The 16,120-nt window shown below is 42.1% G+C and overlaps 1 protein-coding gene across 2 annotated transcripts in view; it reads right to left on the minus strand.

The window, feature by feature from the left end:
* TEK (TEK receptor tyrosine kinase) overlaps positions 1-16,120 on the minus strand; it is a 108,205-nt gene that overhangs the window by 46,521 nt on the left and 45,564 nt on the right. For both annotated transcript variants that reach the window (XM_065908066.1, XM_065908067.1), the window contains exons 2-6: positions 13,922-14,233; positions 7,169-7,279; positions 5,911-6,063; positions 839-970; positions 49-189 (exon numbers count right to left, since the gene is read on the minus strand). In XM_065908066.1, coding sequence (XP_065764138.1) covers positions 49-189; positions 839-970; positions 5,911-6,063; positions 7,169-7,279; positions 13,922-14,233 — 849 coding nt within the window. The remainder of the gene's footprint in view (positions 1-48; positions 190-838; positions 971-5,910; positions 6,064-7,168; positions 7,280-13,921; positions 14,234-16,120) is intronic.

Genomic DNA, 16,120 nt, shown 5'->3' on the forward strand with positions numbered 1-16,120 from the left:
GGTATACCTGCTAGAACCTTGACTCTTCAGGGTGTGACTGGTCCATACCTTCACTGCACTGCAGACCCTTCCAGCCTGTGGCACAGGAGCACCCATAGGGGTCTGGGAGACAGAACACGAAGGACTTGCATCCCTCTGGTTCACTGCACCTTTCTTTACAAGTTCTGCCAAATGTGTGCGGTTCACACGCTATGGGAGAGAAAAAGACGATTCAGAGGCAAATACCCAACCCTTTGAAAGGCATGATTCTTCTTTTCAAGGGTCTCTCCTAGACCATCGAACATGGAAAATAGTCCAGTCTGAGCCATGGAATGGTCAGGGTAAAGAATCCTTATGGTCCAACTTACAGATAATGAAACTGCATTTTGGACAGGACATAGGAGCCACTACTCCCAGGTATGCAGGTCATGCATTGCACAAACTGACAGAATGGTGATCACATCAATGACATCACAGATTTGTACACCTGACATACTTTCCCCTGGTGGCTCAGCTGGTGAAGAATCCACATGTAATGCAGGAGACCTGGGTTAAGAAGATCCCCTGGAGAAGGGAACAGCTACCCACTCCAGCATTCTAGCCTGGAAAATCCCAGGGACTATACAGTCCATGGGGTCGCAAAGAGTCGGACATGACTGAGTGACTTTCACAGCTTTCCAGTGGTTGACAATAAAGAGACTTCAGGAAAGGGCACCTTTTTTGAATTCACACAAAGGTACCATATGGTGTCACAGAGGCCATTTAGCTTCCATCCCCAACTGTGTCCAGATCTAAAATTTGGATTCAGCAATGATGGATTTTAAATCCACAAGGTATTCATCAAGCACTCTTGACTTACCCTTCTCACATGTTCTCCCCATAAACCCAGGAGGGCAAATGCATTCCCCAGTATCTTCATGGCAGGTCCCGTTGTTCATACAAGCAGTGCAGATGCGGTTACATTCAGGTCCCCACTTCTGAGCCTCACATCCTTTGGTTAAGGAAAACAGAACTCTGGTGAGTGGCACACATTCATTCCTCAAAGCTCTACTGAGCATCTGCTACATGTTAGTCACATGAGTGGACACTGGTGAATGAAGATAAATAAAACACAGCCTCTGCTCTCGAAAAGCTAAGTGTCCAATACGGGAAACAGACATGTAATGAAACATGATAAGGACAAAGACAGAAGTACCCAATTATTTTTTTAACTTTTCATTTTATATTGGAGTACAGCTGATTAACAATGTTGTGATAATTCCAGGTGGTCAGCAAAGGGACTCAGCCATACACACACATGTACCCATTCTCTCTCAAACTCCTCTCCCATACAGGCTGCCACATAACATTGAGCAGTATTCCTTGTGCTATATATACAGTAGATTATTGTTGGTTATTCATTTTAAATATAGCAGTGTGAGAACTACCTAATCTGCATTAGGGTTGGAATAGGGCATAAAGGAAGGCTTCCCAGAGGAGGCGGTATGTGAGTTGAATCTGTAAAACCTCCTAAGTGACAAAGAAGATAATTTTGGAGAGTGTGTTCTGGGCAAAGGCTAGATTGGGAGGAAAACATGGTATGTTTGAGGAGCTGCAGATACAATTAGAGACAAGAGCAGTGGTTTTCAAAGTGTGACCCCTGATGAGTAGCATCTCCATTATCTGGGAATCTGTTAGAAATGAAAACCCCAGACTCCTATCCATGAATTACTGGATGAGAAACTCTGGAGGTAGCTTAGTAACTTATGCCTCACAGGTGTTTTAGATAATCCTGAGGCATGCCAAAGTTTGGGAACATCCAGTTTGAAGAATGTGGAGAAAAATCTAAATGGGCAAAGAATTTGAAAAAGAATAGATATATGTATAACTGAATCACTTTACATATGGAACTAACACAACATTGTAAATCAGCCACACTTCAATATTAAATAAAAATTTTTAAAAGATGAAGAATGTGGAGAAGGGAGACAAGCTAAATGGGGAAGTAGGAGCTAGCAGCATTCAAATATTTTTCAGGTAAAAACATGTAAGAAATGAAGCAAGATCCAAAACCAGAAGTACAAGAATGGTAAAAGGCTTCCGAGATTCATATTTCCTGGCTCCTCCACTTCAGCGCTTGGTGATTTGAGATTGTTAATTAGACCCAAAGATACCTTCTAATATAAGGAAAACTCAAGGGGAGTGGAGTGGGGTGACCTTTTGTGGTCAGGAATTTAGTTTAATTTTTCTTATGAAAGGAACTAATGTCTTTGTCCCCGAATATGAGTCTCACAGTGGTAAAACTGGACCTGTGCCAATGGCTTATAATATTTTTGGCAAGAACTCCTGGTTATCAGTATTTTCTCTAAAATAATCAGTAAGACTGTCAACACAGACCCAGTCTGACAGGCAACCACCTAACAGATAAAGCTACAAAATGTCTCAAAGCTAATGTTTACATGCCTTCATGTAGAAAGGGGAAAATCCTACACAGTCAGTGATTTCTTGAAAGCCAGACCCCAGATTATCTTCAGATGCTGAAAACTAACGATGACAGAACCCCAGGATGAAAGTGGGTCTCCTGTTACATTAACCTATGTACCAGTCTGTAGACCTGTCACAGTTTCACTTTTAATTCTGGGAAAGAGAAAAGGATTAAGCTTGAGGACATAAATGGGGGTGATCTCTCAGGGATGAAGGCAGGAAAAGAGTTCCTTGATAAGCAACAAGTATGCAGTTCATTGTCGTTTAGTCACTCAGTTGTGTCCGACTCTTGTGACCCCATGGACTGTAGCCTGTCAGGCTCCTCTGTTCATGGGATTTCCCAGGCAAGAATACTGGAGTGGGTTACCATTTCCTTCTCCAAGTATGCAGTCAGGCCTCTGTGATTTCCTTCAAAACATGAAAAGATTTTTTATTTTAGGAAACTATAGATCCATAGTATCCAAAGAGAAATCTTACAATCTTCATGTTTTCAAAAAATCTTTTTAAAAAACTATATTGGAGTATAGTTGCTAGACAGCGTTGTGTTGGTTTCCACTGTACAGCAAAGTGAATCTGCTAGTCTGTTCTGGAGAGAATTTATGCTGAAAAGAAACCCTGTAAGTATAACCAGTTTGATGTTTAATACTCAGTCTTTATGACAGAATACCACCCTTATGGCAGAAAGTGAAGAACTAAAGAGCCTCTTGATGAAAGTGAAAGGAGAAAGTTAAAAAGTTTATTTTAAGCTCAACATTCAGAAAACAAAGATCATGGCATCCAGTCCCATCACTTCATGGCAAATAGATGGGGAAACAGTGACAGACTTTATTTTGGGGGGCTCCAAAATCACTGTAGATGGTGACTGCAGCCAAGAAGTTAAAAGACGCTTACTCCTTGGAAGAAAAGTTATGACCAACCTAGACAGCATATTAAAAAGTAGAGACATTACTTTGCTAACAAAGTTCCATCTAGTCAAGGCTATGGTTTCTCCAGTAGCCATATATGGATGTGAGAGTTGGACTATAAAGCAAGCTAAGCATCAAAGAATTGATGCCTTTGAACTGTGGTGTTGGAGAACACTCTTGAGAGTCTCTTGGACTGCAAGGAGGTCCAACCAGTCCATCCTAAAGAAAATCAGTCCTGAATGTTCATTGGAAGGACTGATGTTGAAGCTGAAACTCCAATACTTTGGCTACCTCATGCGAACAGTTCAATCATTTGAAAAGACCCTGATGCTGGGAAAGATTGAAGGCAGGAGGAGAAGGGGACAACAGAGGATGAGATGGTTGAATGGCATCACCGACTCAATGAACATGAGTTTGAGTAAACTCCGGGAGTTGGTAATGGACAGGGAGGCCTGGCGTGCTGCAGTCCACGGGGTCACAAAGAGTCAGACACGACTGAGCAACTGAACTGAACTGATTCCTAAAGTTCAAATTTACCTGAAAAGATACTAGTTATGAGAAATGGACAAATGCCTTCAACTGTAGCTCATTTCTTAGTAAACATAAAAGACAAAAAGACATCAAGCAGGGAAACTGTTAGTCACTCAGTCGTGTCAGACTCTCTGAGATTCCAGGGACTGTAGACTGCCAGGCTCCTCTGTCCATGGAATTCTCTAGGCAAGAATTTTGGAGTGAGTCACCATTTCCTTCTCCAGGGGATCTTTCCAACCCAGGGATTGAATCGGGTCTCCTACATTGCAGGCAGATTCTTTACTGTCTAAGCCACCAGGGAAGCCCCAAGTAGGGAAAAGGACTTTTAAATGGGATTGTTGTGACCCAGCTCAAACTTTGTTAGAATGATTTTAGATACTAGCAGTTCTTTTCCAACAGCTTTACTGAAATGAGAGCAAAAGAAAAACAAATGTGCTTCTGACAGTCTCAAAAGGAGACAAGTTGGAGATCAAAATGTGTTCAAAGTCTTTTATCTTAAAAGTTCAGGAGAATTTTAAATTCTAAACTATGCTAAGCCTTTTTGCTCTGATGTTTAACAAAAAAGAAAAGCTTTAAACCTTTTACCATGTATCAACATCTGATGTTTCTGATATTGTTAGGAAATTTGCCAAGTTATCCCTGACTCTGAGCATGCAACGTGGTGCTATATCACACTGGAGAGACCATCTTTTTATTTAAAAAATTTTTTTTTAAGTTATGAAAGTATGGTAACACATTTACATGAGACTTGGAAAATACAGAACAAAGTTATATATAGTTCCACTATATATATTATTACTACTATATACTATATATACTATATATATATTACACTATATATTACAATCATTTAAGTAGATAAATTAAAGATTTTTAGTTGGAGTTTCAATATCAAGGTGGAGAGACCATCTTAATGAAGTGAATGCAAATTGGGTCCTTGAGTTCAGATTCTCAAAGAAAGGAGATGAATGAAAGGGGATTTTACTTGCCCAAACTAGATGAACCACACTTTTCACAGGCCTATTGTCATATTGCAATACCTGTTTATCTATTTATGTATGTACCTGCTCTCCTTGAGAATTACCTGAGGGACAGTCATTCATCTTATTATCTTAGTATTCTCAACACCAACATAACACCTGGCAGAGACTTATAATCCACACAGATTTGCTGAATGAATGAATGCATTAATATAATGCAGAGCAAAACAAGTAGTCTTCATGAATCAGGGGTGCTAATCACTAGAGGAATGACAGAGCATCCCTGTCAGAACACTGAGACCCGAAGGCCTCAACATTTAATATCATGAGTACCTAACACAAGTGGGAAAATTCAGGGCAAATCTCTTGCTTTCTATAGATCAATTTTTGGTATAAATGACTGGTGATAGTTACTCTCCACCTTGATAGCTATCATAGTGAAAGAACACTTTCACTAGTTCTAATAACTTGCATTTTTCAAACCTGAAAACACATTTGGGAGTTAAATGATCTCAAAACTGTGTGATTTTATGGGGGACTTAGTGTATAACTAGATATTAGACTAACCCAGAAAGCCTAACTCATCTCCCAGTAGCAGACACCTTTTGGGGGGGATTGTCCAGCTCGCAGTGATTCCCATTTTGTCTGAGGAAACTGCTGCTATTCAAGTGTGAGGTCCAAGTGTCCTCGCTGTAAAATGTGGCTCCACCCCCGTCTATCACTCCTTGGTCTAGGCAAGTAGACACCTGACAAATGTCAGACCAATCTGACTCTTTATCCTGAGAGTGCAACATTTAGAAGTAAGTGAAACATCACTGAAGCTGAGTTAGGGTAATGGTAGCATCCTAGAGAGAAAGTCCACCCTCCCACACTGCAGTGCTGAGCTGCAGATCTTCCCTAGAAGATATTTTCTGGAACTTGCTTGTCAGCCTTTAAATCAGTTTTTAAGAGTCTTCAGTATACTTCCAAGTAATCCCAGTTTTTGCTTAAGTATCCAGAGTCAGTTTTGGTTACTCACAACTCAAAATTGTAACAGCTACACCATCACTTACTCCGGACTATGAGCCTGGTGAAGGCTGAGGTGAAGAGGTTTCCTCCTATGTACCTGGCCGAGTACACGCCAGCATCCTGGGGCTGAACGCGAGGCAGATGCACTTCCAAAATGTCAGGGACTTCGTGCCGGGGCACCGAGTGGATGAAGGAACCTGTAAGGGAGAAGAGTGGAGAACCATGGGTCACCCTCAAACACTCCTGTTCCCTTGTCTGGCCCCACCACTTGATCAGCTTTCCCTGACCTGATGTAGAAAATGTGCTCAAGCATATTAGATGTGGGAGAAGAATGAAAAGGTTGCTATTGAATGCTCTCCCAAAACTCGAGAAAAGGATGGTGTTGGAGCAGATAGGTTAGTCTACGAGGGCCACCACTGAACATGAAGATGAGGGTAGCGTAACGTTCTTATCTTCTGCAGGGAGAGGCAAACAGACAAACCTGGGGAAAATGTCAGGTAACCTTGCCAACTAATCACTTAAGCGACACCTAGAATTACTGCTCCCATCTGTAAGTCTCACCCATCCACAGAACTCAGACTAGTCCCCATCAACATCTCAGCTGCATGAGACAATTGCCCCCAGACGGTGTCAAACTGTAGCTGGACACAGAGAGATTTGCATTGCACAGTTAGACCCCCAGAATCACCGCCACTGGCATTCCAGGTTCACCCTGGCCTTTCCCTTAGCCTTGCAAACAGTCACATATCACATGGCAGAATTTGAGACCCCACGTATTACATCGTGATGGAATTTTGTTGAACATTCATAGTTCATGTTGTATATTCCCATAACATCTTATGGAAAAGATGAATTTTTTGACTAACCCAATACACTGTAGGTGCATTCATATATGTATATAAATCTCCATTTTAATTTACTTAAGTAACCAAACGTATTACCTAAGATAGCTTCTATCATAGAATTTGGTTGGGCTTTCCTGGTGGCTCAGACAATAAAGAAGCTGCCTTCAGTGCAGAAGAGCAGGGTTCGATCCCTGGGTCAGGAAGATCCCCTGGAGAAGGGAATAGCTACTCACTCCAGTATTCTTGCCTACAGGATTCCACGGACAGAGGAGCCTGGTGGGCTATAGTCCATGGGGTCGCAAAGAGTCGGACAGGACTGAGCAACTAACACTTTCGCCTAGCAGCTTGACTTCAAACATCTGCCCCCCAGACTGGAATGAGATAGTGACCCAATATTGCTTGGCTGTCTGATGTCTTACACAACAGTGCGGTAATGAAACAAAACACATGGACTCACCATTTTTGTAAATCACTGCGTCTTCTTCTTTAATCAATACCTTTTTGAAAGATATGCTCACATTATCTCCCCTGTCCACAGTCATAGTTAAAGTAGCTGGTAGAAAGGAAGCTATTAAAAGAGAGAGAAAAAACCAAATGAGAAAATGAGGTTACATAGCTTCTCCAGGAACAACTGAAACTTGAATCAGAGGATGAGGTCCAGGACTTGGCAAGAGTCAGGGGATTTTCACATTAGCTTAGAGAGCTACCCTGTGAAGGCACATGATGCCTCTGAACCAAGCTCAAAAGCACCTGGGCTTTAGGTACATCTGCTTGCTTTCCTTAGTACCTGCCAACCCAGGCATGGCACTCTGCAAGACTCCCACAGAGATGCTGTGGGGCAGAAGGTGATGAATGTGGACCCAGAGGGAGAATGGTGTAAATCAAAGAGCATTGTGAGCACTGGAATTAGACAGTCCTGGGCTTAAGGTCACCCTCTGCCAATTTCTGAACCTCTTTGACCCACTTACTTCACCTCTGAACACCTCAGCTTCCTCATCTGTAATTTGGAAGTAAAAGTATTTACCTTAAACAGTTGTTAGGAACATTAAAGGGCTTCCAAGATGGCGTAGTGGTAGAGTCTGCCTGCCAATGCAGCAGATGTGGGTTCAGTCCCTGGGTTAGGAAGATCCCCTGGAGGAGGAAATGTCTACCCACTCCAGTATTCTAGTCTGGAAAATTCCATGAACAGAGAAGCCTGGCGGGCTACAGTTCATGGGGTTGCAAAAGAGTCAGACATGACTAAGCCACTAAACAGCGACTAAACAACAACAAACATGAACATTAAAGGATGAATGCCAAAGCCCTGGGTGCTTAGAAGAGGTCAGGATCCTTCTCAGATATAAACAGAGGCCACGCTGCTGTGCTGACGTGTGCAGTGTGGCCGTGAGTGGTAGGGAAGGCAGACAGGGACTCCAGGGGCCACTTTCCAGGGCTCCCTGTCGCCTGACTAGAGGCTCCATTTCGCAATCTAACCCAAGTGGCTCTTACTCTCTGTGACATGCCCTTCGTCTCCTGTGAGAATTTTTCGTGACCAGTTCATGCTGTTGTTCCTTTCTCTGTGGTTTGTTTATATTTTCTGCTCCTTTGTGTGAAGATTGTTTAGCTGACCGTGGGACTTCTCACTCAGCATTGTATTCTGAAAGGGAACCGAGATTCCCCCTTCGGCTCAACTCCAGCGTGGTTGTTCTTTCTGCCCATTCTGTGGTTCATTATTATTTCAGACTTTGTGCCTTTGAAGCTCCCTGATTTGTGAGGATCTGAACACAGTCACACGGCCACGTTCTGCTGCCCAGCCTGCCACCTCCTGCCTTCATGGCTCTAGGCTCACTGCTCTTTGCTGAGGACTAATGGGGAGCATCCACAAGTCAACTTTGCAACTTGGGCTTCCTGATGACACCAGAATCTGGCTCAAACTTTACACGTAGTCAGATAATCGTGTGACTTGACCAGATCATGCAAACAATAAGCTCCTATGAACCAGGCATTGTTCTAAGAACCTTGAACATTTTTAATTTTCATAATATCTCCAGGAGATAGGTACTACAATTATCCTAATTTTACAAACAAGGAAATCAAGGTAGAGAGAGGTCAGGAATTCTCTTCAAGATCACACAGCAAGTTCACGGGACAGCCAGGATTTGAAGCAGGTAGTTTGGTTCCAGAGGCCTCTCCTAGGACCTTTTTTTTTTTTAAAGTATTTAATTCTTCTTTATCTTTTGATCACACTGCATGGCATGTGGGATCTTAGTTCCCTGGCCAGGGATCGAACCTGTGCCCCCTACATTAGCAATGTGGAGTCTTAACCACTGAACTTCAAGGAAGTGCCCAACATTTTATTTTTAAAATGAGATTACTAAGGCTTACGTTAGAAGATGACTTGCTTGAGACAATTTGGATTGGTTAATTAACTCACAGACCTTACCTGAGAATATAATTCACTTATTCCTTAAGAAGTAGAGAGGAAACTACAAGATAGTAAAATGACATTATTACTCTTAAGTGTTTCTTTATCATTAAATTGAAGGAGACAACTGAAATTTAGCTCAATTATTTTTCGTCTATGGGAAACATGTTTCATTTTATGTCCATTATTACTTTGAGTAGTTACCTAACAGCCCTATGAAGACAAGATATCCATGTCTATCATGTGGGTAGTGGAGTTAAGGGTGACTAAGTCCCTTCTTGAAGGCCTCCTGACCATGAGTAAGTGTGAAAGTTGAGACACACACTTAAGACCTCCACCCTTGTTCCAGACATCAGCACTCCAGAATCATCCTCCCCTAGGCCCACGTCCTTACTTCTCACTTCCAGCCATTCTGAACTGTGCTCAGTGCCACAAACAGACTACGTGATCACTCATATCCACTTTCTCCCTTCTCTTCCCTTTCCCTGTGTCTCACCAAGTCCTACTTATTCATCAGTCTCCGTTGAGACATCACTTTTTCCAGGGGCCTCCCAGAATCCTGGAATCCAGGTTCAGTTCAGTTCAGTCACTCAGTTGTGTCCGGCTCTTTGCGACACCATGAACCGGAGTACACTAGGCCTCCCTCTCCATCACCAATTCCCAGAGTTTACCCAAACCCATGTCCATTGAGTCAGTGATGCCATTCAACCATTTCATCCTCTGTCATCCCCTTCTCCTCCTGCCTTCAATCTTTCCCAGCATCAGGGTCTTTTCCAATGAGTCAGCTCTTCGAATCAGGTGGCCAAAGTATTGGAGTTTCAGCTTCAACATCAATCCTTCCAATGAACACCCAGGACTGATCTGCTTTAGGATGGACTGGTTGGATCTCCTTGCAGTCCAAGGGACTCTCAAGAGTCTTCTCCAATATTACAGTTCAAAAGTATCAATTCTTTGGTGCTCAGCTTTCTTTATAGTCCAACTCTCACATCCAGGAATCCAGGTTAACTCCCCTAGTACTATCCTCCCGTATTACAGCCCCACGCAAAGTGTATCTCTCCTACTGGACTGGGCATTCCAGGAGGGCAGGCTCATGGCGGTTTTGGAAGGCAGCACAGGGTGGTGGTTAGGGCCTTGGCTCTGGGATCTGGCCGCAGTACACCTTCCCAGGTATAACGTGGGGAACCAAGTATGTAAATGCTTCTAAGTTACAATAGTTATAATGTTTATCTATTAATAGGAAATCATAATGGTCCTCATCAGATATGCATTTGCTAATGATTCAATTACACAGCAATGTGTATAAAAAGTTGCTAGGGAGATGTCAGGCACATGATAAGTATTTAAGAAATGTTAACATCAATGTACCTCCCATGTGTGGCAGAAATAGAGGCTTAGGAATACTTGTGGAGAGAATACATGAATGAATCTGATTTCTAATTTTTCTATTTACTTTATATTTTTAACATGCTCATTTGAGCTATTCAGATACAAATGGCAAATCTGTCAACTTCATAAATCATGTTTGGGAAACTGCATATTCTTAAAGCTATTTCTCAGATGAAAATAGGAAGAAAAATAACAAAGCTGTCCCCTGATAGAATACTCTGAAACAGATATTTGGATATGAAAATGTTTCAAACTTCATTTATACTTCCCTATCCCCAAACACAATTTTCAAGGAGGTTTGAACAAACTGCTTTTGACTTTTTCGGATGATACCATTGATAAAACAAACAAAAAGTCCTTCGGCCATTCGGCCATTTGGACTACACAAGCCAGTTTAAGCTGTGTTTTGCCACATCTCAAATGGATTTTCCACTTCCTCCCCAGATACACAAGTCAGCAGCAAGCAGGAATATAGTGGTGTTTATTCTATCCTGCTGTGTCCCTAGACAGGCGCTCCTGAGTTCCCAAGAAGTTTTAGTAGGGAATTAATAGTGTCATAAAGACATAGTGTTGGAGGTTTTCTTGACTCACCATAAAAGATAGCACTTTCTTTGCACCATATTTTAGCCACTGCATGGTCAATCAAAGAAAATCAGTTCAACAGCCTGATATGATGTTATTCAAATACAGGAGAGAACGTACTACCTATTTTTTTATTTTGTCTAAACCTCCACAATTATGTCAACAGCTGATATTAAAATTTTCCATAATTGAATGGGAAAAGTAACAGTTCCACAAAATTACTGCTCATTCCAAGGCACTAAATAATGATAATTATTGAACATCTAGTGTGAGCCTGGTGGCTCAGAGGTTAAAGCGTCTGCCTGCAATGCGGGAGACCTGGGTTCCATCACTGGGTTGGGAAGATCCCCTGGAGAAGGAAATGGCAACCCACTCCAGTATTCTTGCCTGGAGAACCCCATGGACGGAGGAGCCTGGTGGGTTACAGTCCACGGGGTTGCAAAGAGTCGGACACGACTGAGCAACTTAACTAGCTAACTAGTGTGAGCCAGATAATGCTCCCGCTTTTATTTGATCCTCAAACGTATGTGGTAAGGTCTCTATCTCCATTTATTTTTCAAATGAGCAAACTACGATTTCAGTTAAGTAACTTGCGCTGGATTAGACCAGTGGTTGCAGAGCTGGGCTCAAACCCATGTCTGACTGACCTTCACCCCCACGTCTCTGTGCTCTAGGTTGCTTTCTGGGGTTTCCATTAGAGTTGTACTTTACAAAACAAGTGCTCAAGAATGGGGGAGGGTTGTTAACGTTAAGTGAGAGTGGAAAGGGTAGCACAATACAGGCTCTGAAGCCAGACTACTTGGCATCAAATCCCTTTCCCACCATTTACAAATGACTATTGTTATTATTATGTAAATTGTTCTGCAATATCTCACTTTACAGGGGCTTTCAGGAACATAGCTACTGTGTAAACCAAATCTTACACTCATGGGAGCTGGCTTCTTGCATGTACCATCTTATTCTTATTTAAAACCTAAGACACTTTTGAAGATATACCCATTTCACAGATGATTAAAAATGAGACCAACAGAAGTTGAATAAGGTCATACAACTGGTAAGTAGTAGAAAAATAATTGAACTCAGGTGAATGTGAGTCTAAAAAACCACCTTCTCTCCACTGTTTGTCACTATCCATGCCTGCCTTAGCCTCATTTAACTAAATGAATTTAAACTATCCTTTACCTGTGCTGACCAGGACTCTCACTTTGGAGGGATCATTATAATTGTTTTTAGACTCCCAGTGTTTTGGTTTAATATGCTCTATGGTTTCCTATTTATACATTTCCAAGATAGCCCAGAAAAGGCATTTCTCATTTCATTCCTGTGAGGCCACTGGGGCACAAATCTCAGATCATCTTTGTTCAGAATGTGGACATATCCGCAGAAGGACATAACTCTTAATACAAGTCAAATCCCAGATGCCACATTTGAAAAATAACAGAGTCGACTTCAGCCATGATAGCTTTGGCACACCTCACATCCCTTTGTTCAACCTCTCTTCCCTCACTGGAGAGCTGCATTCCTGGGAATTTCTGTTGTGCATTTTTCCCACTCGCCTGGTGTCACTTAAAGGTGAATATCAGGGTTTTGCTAAGAAAGCCTTTTTCCTCATTTTTGATGAATAATTGTTTTATCACTTTCATCTTAAAATCTTGCTGCTTTAGGGCAGAGCAGAGTCATTAAACAATGTTCACAATGACATCTCCTCCAACTACCATGAGTTTGGTGAACTGGCCCAAAGCTACAACTTATACCCACTTCTATTTTTCTTTGGTTGACCCACTTTCATCACATCACTGCCTTGTGAGGCACAGCAGGGAGTAATACTCTTCTTTTTTTATATAATTAAATTCCTTTACTTTTAATTGAAGGATAATTGCTCTACAGCATTGTGGTTGGTTTCTGCCAAACATCAACATGGATCAGCCATAAGAAGGCTCTCGACATCCTCCGTCTCAACTGCTAAAATTAAACCACGATCTAACAAGAATGGCAGCCTATAAAAAGGTCCCAATTCTTCACCCCTCCTTGTATACAAAATCTTGGCTGTTTAATTGTGTAGTGCCCTCCCATCTGGACTTTAGCTTGGCTCTTTGACTTGTTTTGAGCAATAAAAATGAGGCAGAAGTGAGGGCATACACTGAGGCTAGGTTTCAAGAAACCCTGTGTGTTTCCACTTGCTGTCTTGTACCCCTGGCGTCTCCATGAGAATATACCTAGGTTAGTTTGCTAACAGGTTAGCAGTCAGCTGGAACAGAGCCAAGGAGGCCCAAGCAACGCCAGACTAATAAACTTACAGCCATCCAACATCCATACACTTGAGAAACCCACCCAATCAAGACCAGCAGAGTCACTGCCTCAAGCCAGCTGACTTACACACACAACCTTGGGCTGTTGATTGTAGTATGCCTCTGTGATTTCAGTCGTGTGTTACACATAATTACCATGTCAAAAGATAACCAATACACCAAGTAACAAATTGAGTTGGCAGTGGACAGCTGTCTTCATTGCTGTGAATCATATTATATACATGTAACATGTCCAGGTCTCCATCAGGACCATGGAGTCCTCAGTAGAACATGTGGTATATATTTTCATTTCATTTCATGAACTAGGCGCAATGTCTAGTGAAAGGGGTATATATGAGAGAGCTAGACTGAATGATCTCTTATCACTAATGCTCTGTGCACTAGAGATAGCAACTCCTGGAAAGAGGCAGACAAGGTCTTCAAACTCCACACTCAGGTAGCTCATGCCCAGCGGTGAGCAGCTGCCAAGACAAGAGGCAGGCGTGTGTCTCAGTAGACCTCATCTGCTCACAACTAAGAGGCATGTTACCTTGTTGGCGCATCTTCATGGTCCGTATCCTTATTGCCTGTCCTCGAACTCGCCCTTCACAGAAATAAGCACCATTGATTTTACTGGCCTTTTCTCTCTTCCAAACAACTTTTTTAGCCCATTCTCTGGTCGCATCTTGAGTCACTTCCAGCGGATCCTGGTGCTGGTTCATTAAGGCTTCAAAGTCCCTTCCAATGGTGATGGGCTCATGGGGGCGCCATCCAGAGGCAATGCAGGTGAGGGATGTCTCAGCATCAGACACAAGAGGTAGGGAATTGATCAGGATCAGGTCCATGGCACCGTCCACTGTTGCTAAAAGGAAGGAGGGGACATAATGTATAAGGAAGATTATTAACATGGCCCCACAGAATAAGGTAGTTTCACAAAGCTTTGTCTAACAATAACTGTGTGAACAAGTCTCTCTAAAATGCTACTCTGATCATGTGCTTATCTTCCATTGGACAAAATCTGAAACTCTTTACCATGGCATCAAGACTCTTTGTCACCTAGGCCCTGCTAACCACTCTTACCCCACTGCACTGTAATGGACTGTCACTCATTCTCCATTCCCCAAACAAGCTTTGCACAAGGTATCTTTACCACTACAGTGCCTGAGACATAGTTAAGTATTCAGCAAGTGTTGAGACAAATTCATGATAATGGCTTTATTATTTTTATTATGAGCTATCATTAATAATTATCATTATTTATGATAATTAATCAATTAGTGATAATGTGGTTCTATCCCAATAATTGGGGCTTCTCAGGTGGTGCTAGTGGTAAAGAACTTGCTTGCCAATGCAGGAGATGTAAGAGGCAAGGGTTAAGTCCTTGAGTTGGGAAGATCCACAGGAGGAGGGCATGGCAACCCACTCTAGTTTTCTTGCCTGGAGAATCCTGTGGAGAGGGTAGCCTGGAGGGTTATAGTGCATGGGGTTGAAAAGAGTCAAACACGACTGAAGAGACTTAGCATACATCCCAATAATAAAGTATTCTAAAGAAATATGTCAACTTCATACACCATATGCTAACTTTATAGATTTTCTCATCATTAGCAAGGTATTGTCTGATTCCATAATAAATTCTACAAGGTGAGGGAGGAATGGAGTGAACACTGCATTTCCCCCTGAGCCTCATCTTTGACAAACATAGACAGTGTATTAAGAAGCAGAGATACCACTTTGCCAACAAAGGTCTGTATAGTCAAAGCTATGGTTTTTCCAGTAGTCATGTATGGATGTGAGAGTTGGACCATAAAGAAGGCTTAGTGCCAAAGAATTGATGCTTTTGAACTGTGGTGTTGGAGAAGACTCTTGAGAGTCCCTTGGACAGCAAGGAGATCCAACCAGTCAATCCTAAAGGAAATCAGTCCTGAACATTCATTGGAAGTTAAAGCTGAAACTCCAATACTTTGGCCACCTGATTTAAAGAGCCAACTCGTTAGAAAAGACCTGATGCTGGAAAAGATTGAAAGCAGGAGAAGGGAATGGCAGAGGACAAGATAGTTGGATGGCATCACTGACTCGATGGACATGAGTTTGAGCAAGCTCCAAGAGATGGAAGGACAGGGAAGCCTGGCATGCTGCAATCCATGGGGTCACGAAGATTCAGACATGACTGAGTGACAGAACGATGACAAAGACCTGTCTTGCAGGATTCTTGTAAAGATTAAATGAAATAAAATACATAACCTTCCAAGAACCGTGTCTGTAATATACGGGGTACTCAATGATGATTATTTCATTTCTTTTTATTCTGTTTTCTGAACACCTAGTCCCAAACCTCAAATCTCCCCAAATGTAAAAACAAAATTCTACCTGACTTTCAAAATAGTGATAAAGCACATTCACAAAAAGAAAACCCTCTCATTTCACTTTCTCACTCTCCCTCTTCCTCTTTCCCTCTCCCTTTCTATTCTCATTTCCCAAGTTTCTAAGATAAGTCAATGGAATCTTGCCTAGTCTCTCCTCTTGGTGAATGCGGAAACACCCGGGATGGAGAATGTTTTCTGGCTCCAGTGATGATTGATTCTCAAGTCTATAAAAAATGATCAGGAGACTAGACAGGTCAAACACATCAGCTGACAGGGTCTAGTGGAGTCCCAGGGATCTTTGTGTAGATGGAAAGTGATTCAAGTAGGTTATGTGTTATCTCATTTAATAGTCATCAAATTCTCCCAACAACCCCAGGAGGTATGTG

This window comes from Muntiacus reevesi, chromosome 17 (assembly GCF_963930625.1).
Source record: "Muntiacus reevesi chromosome 17, mMunRee1.1, whole genome shotgun sequence".
NCBI lineage: Eukaryota > Metazoa > Chordata > Mammalia > Artiodactyla > Cervidae > Muntiacus > Muntiacus reevesi.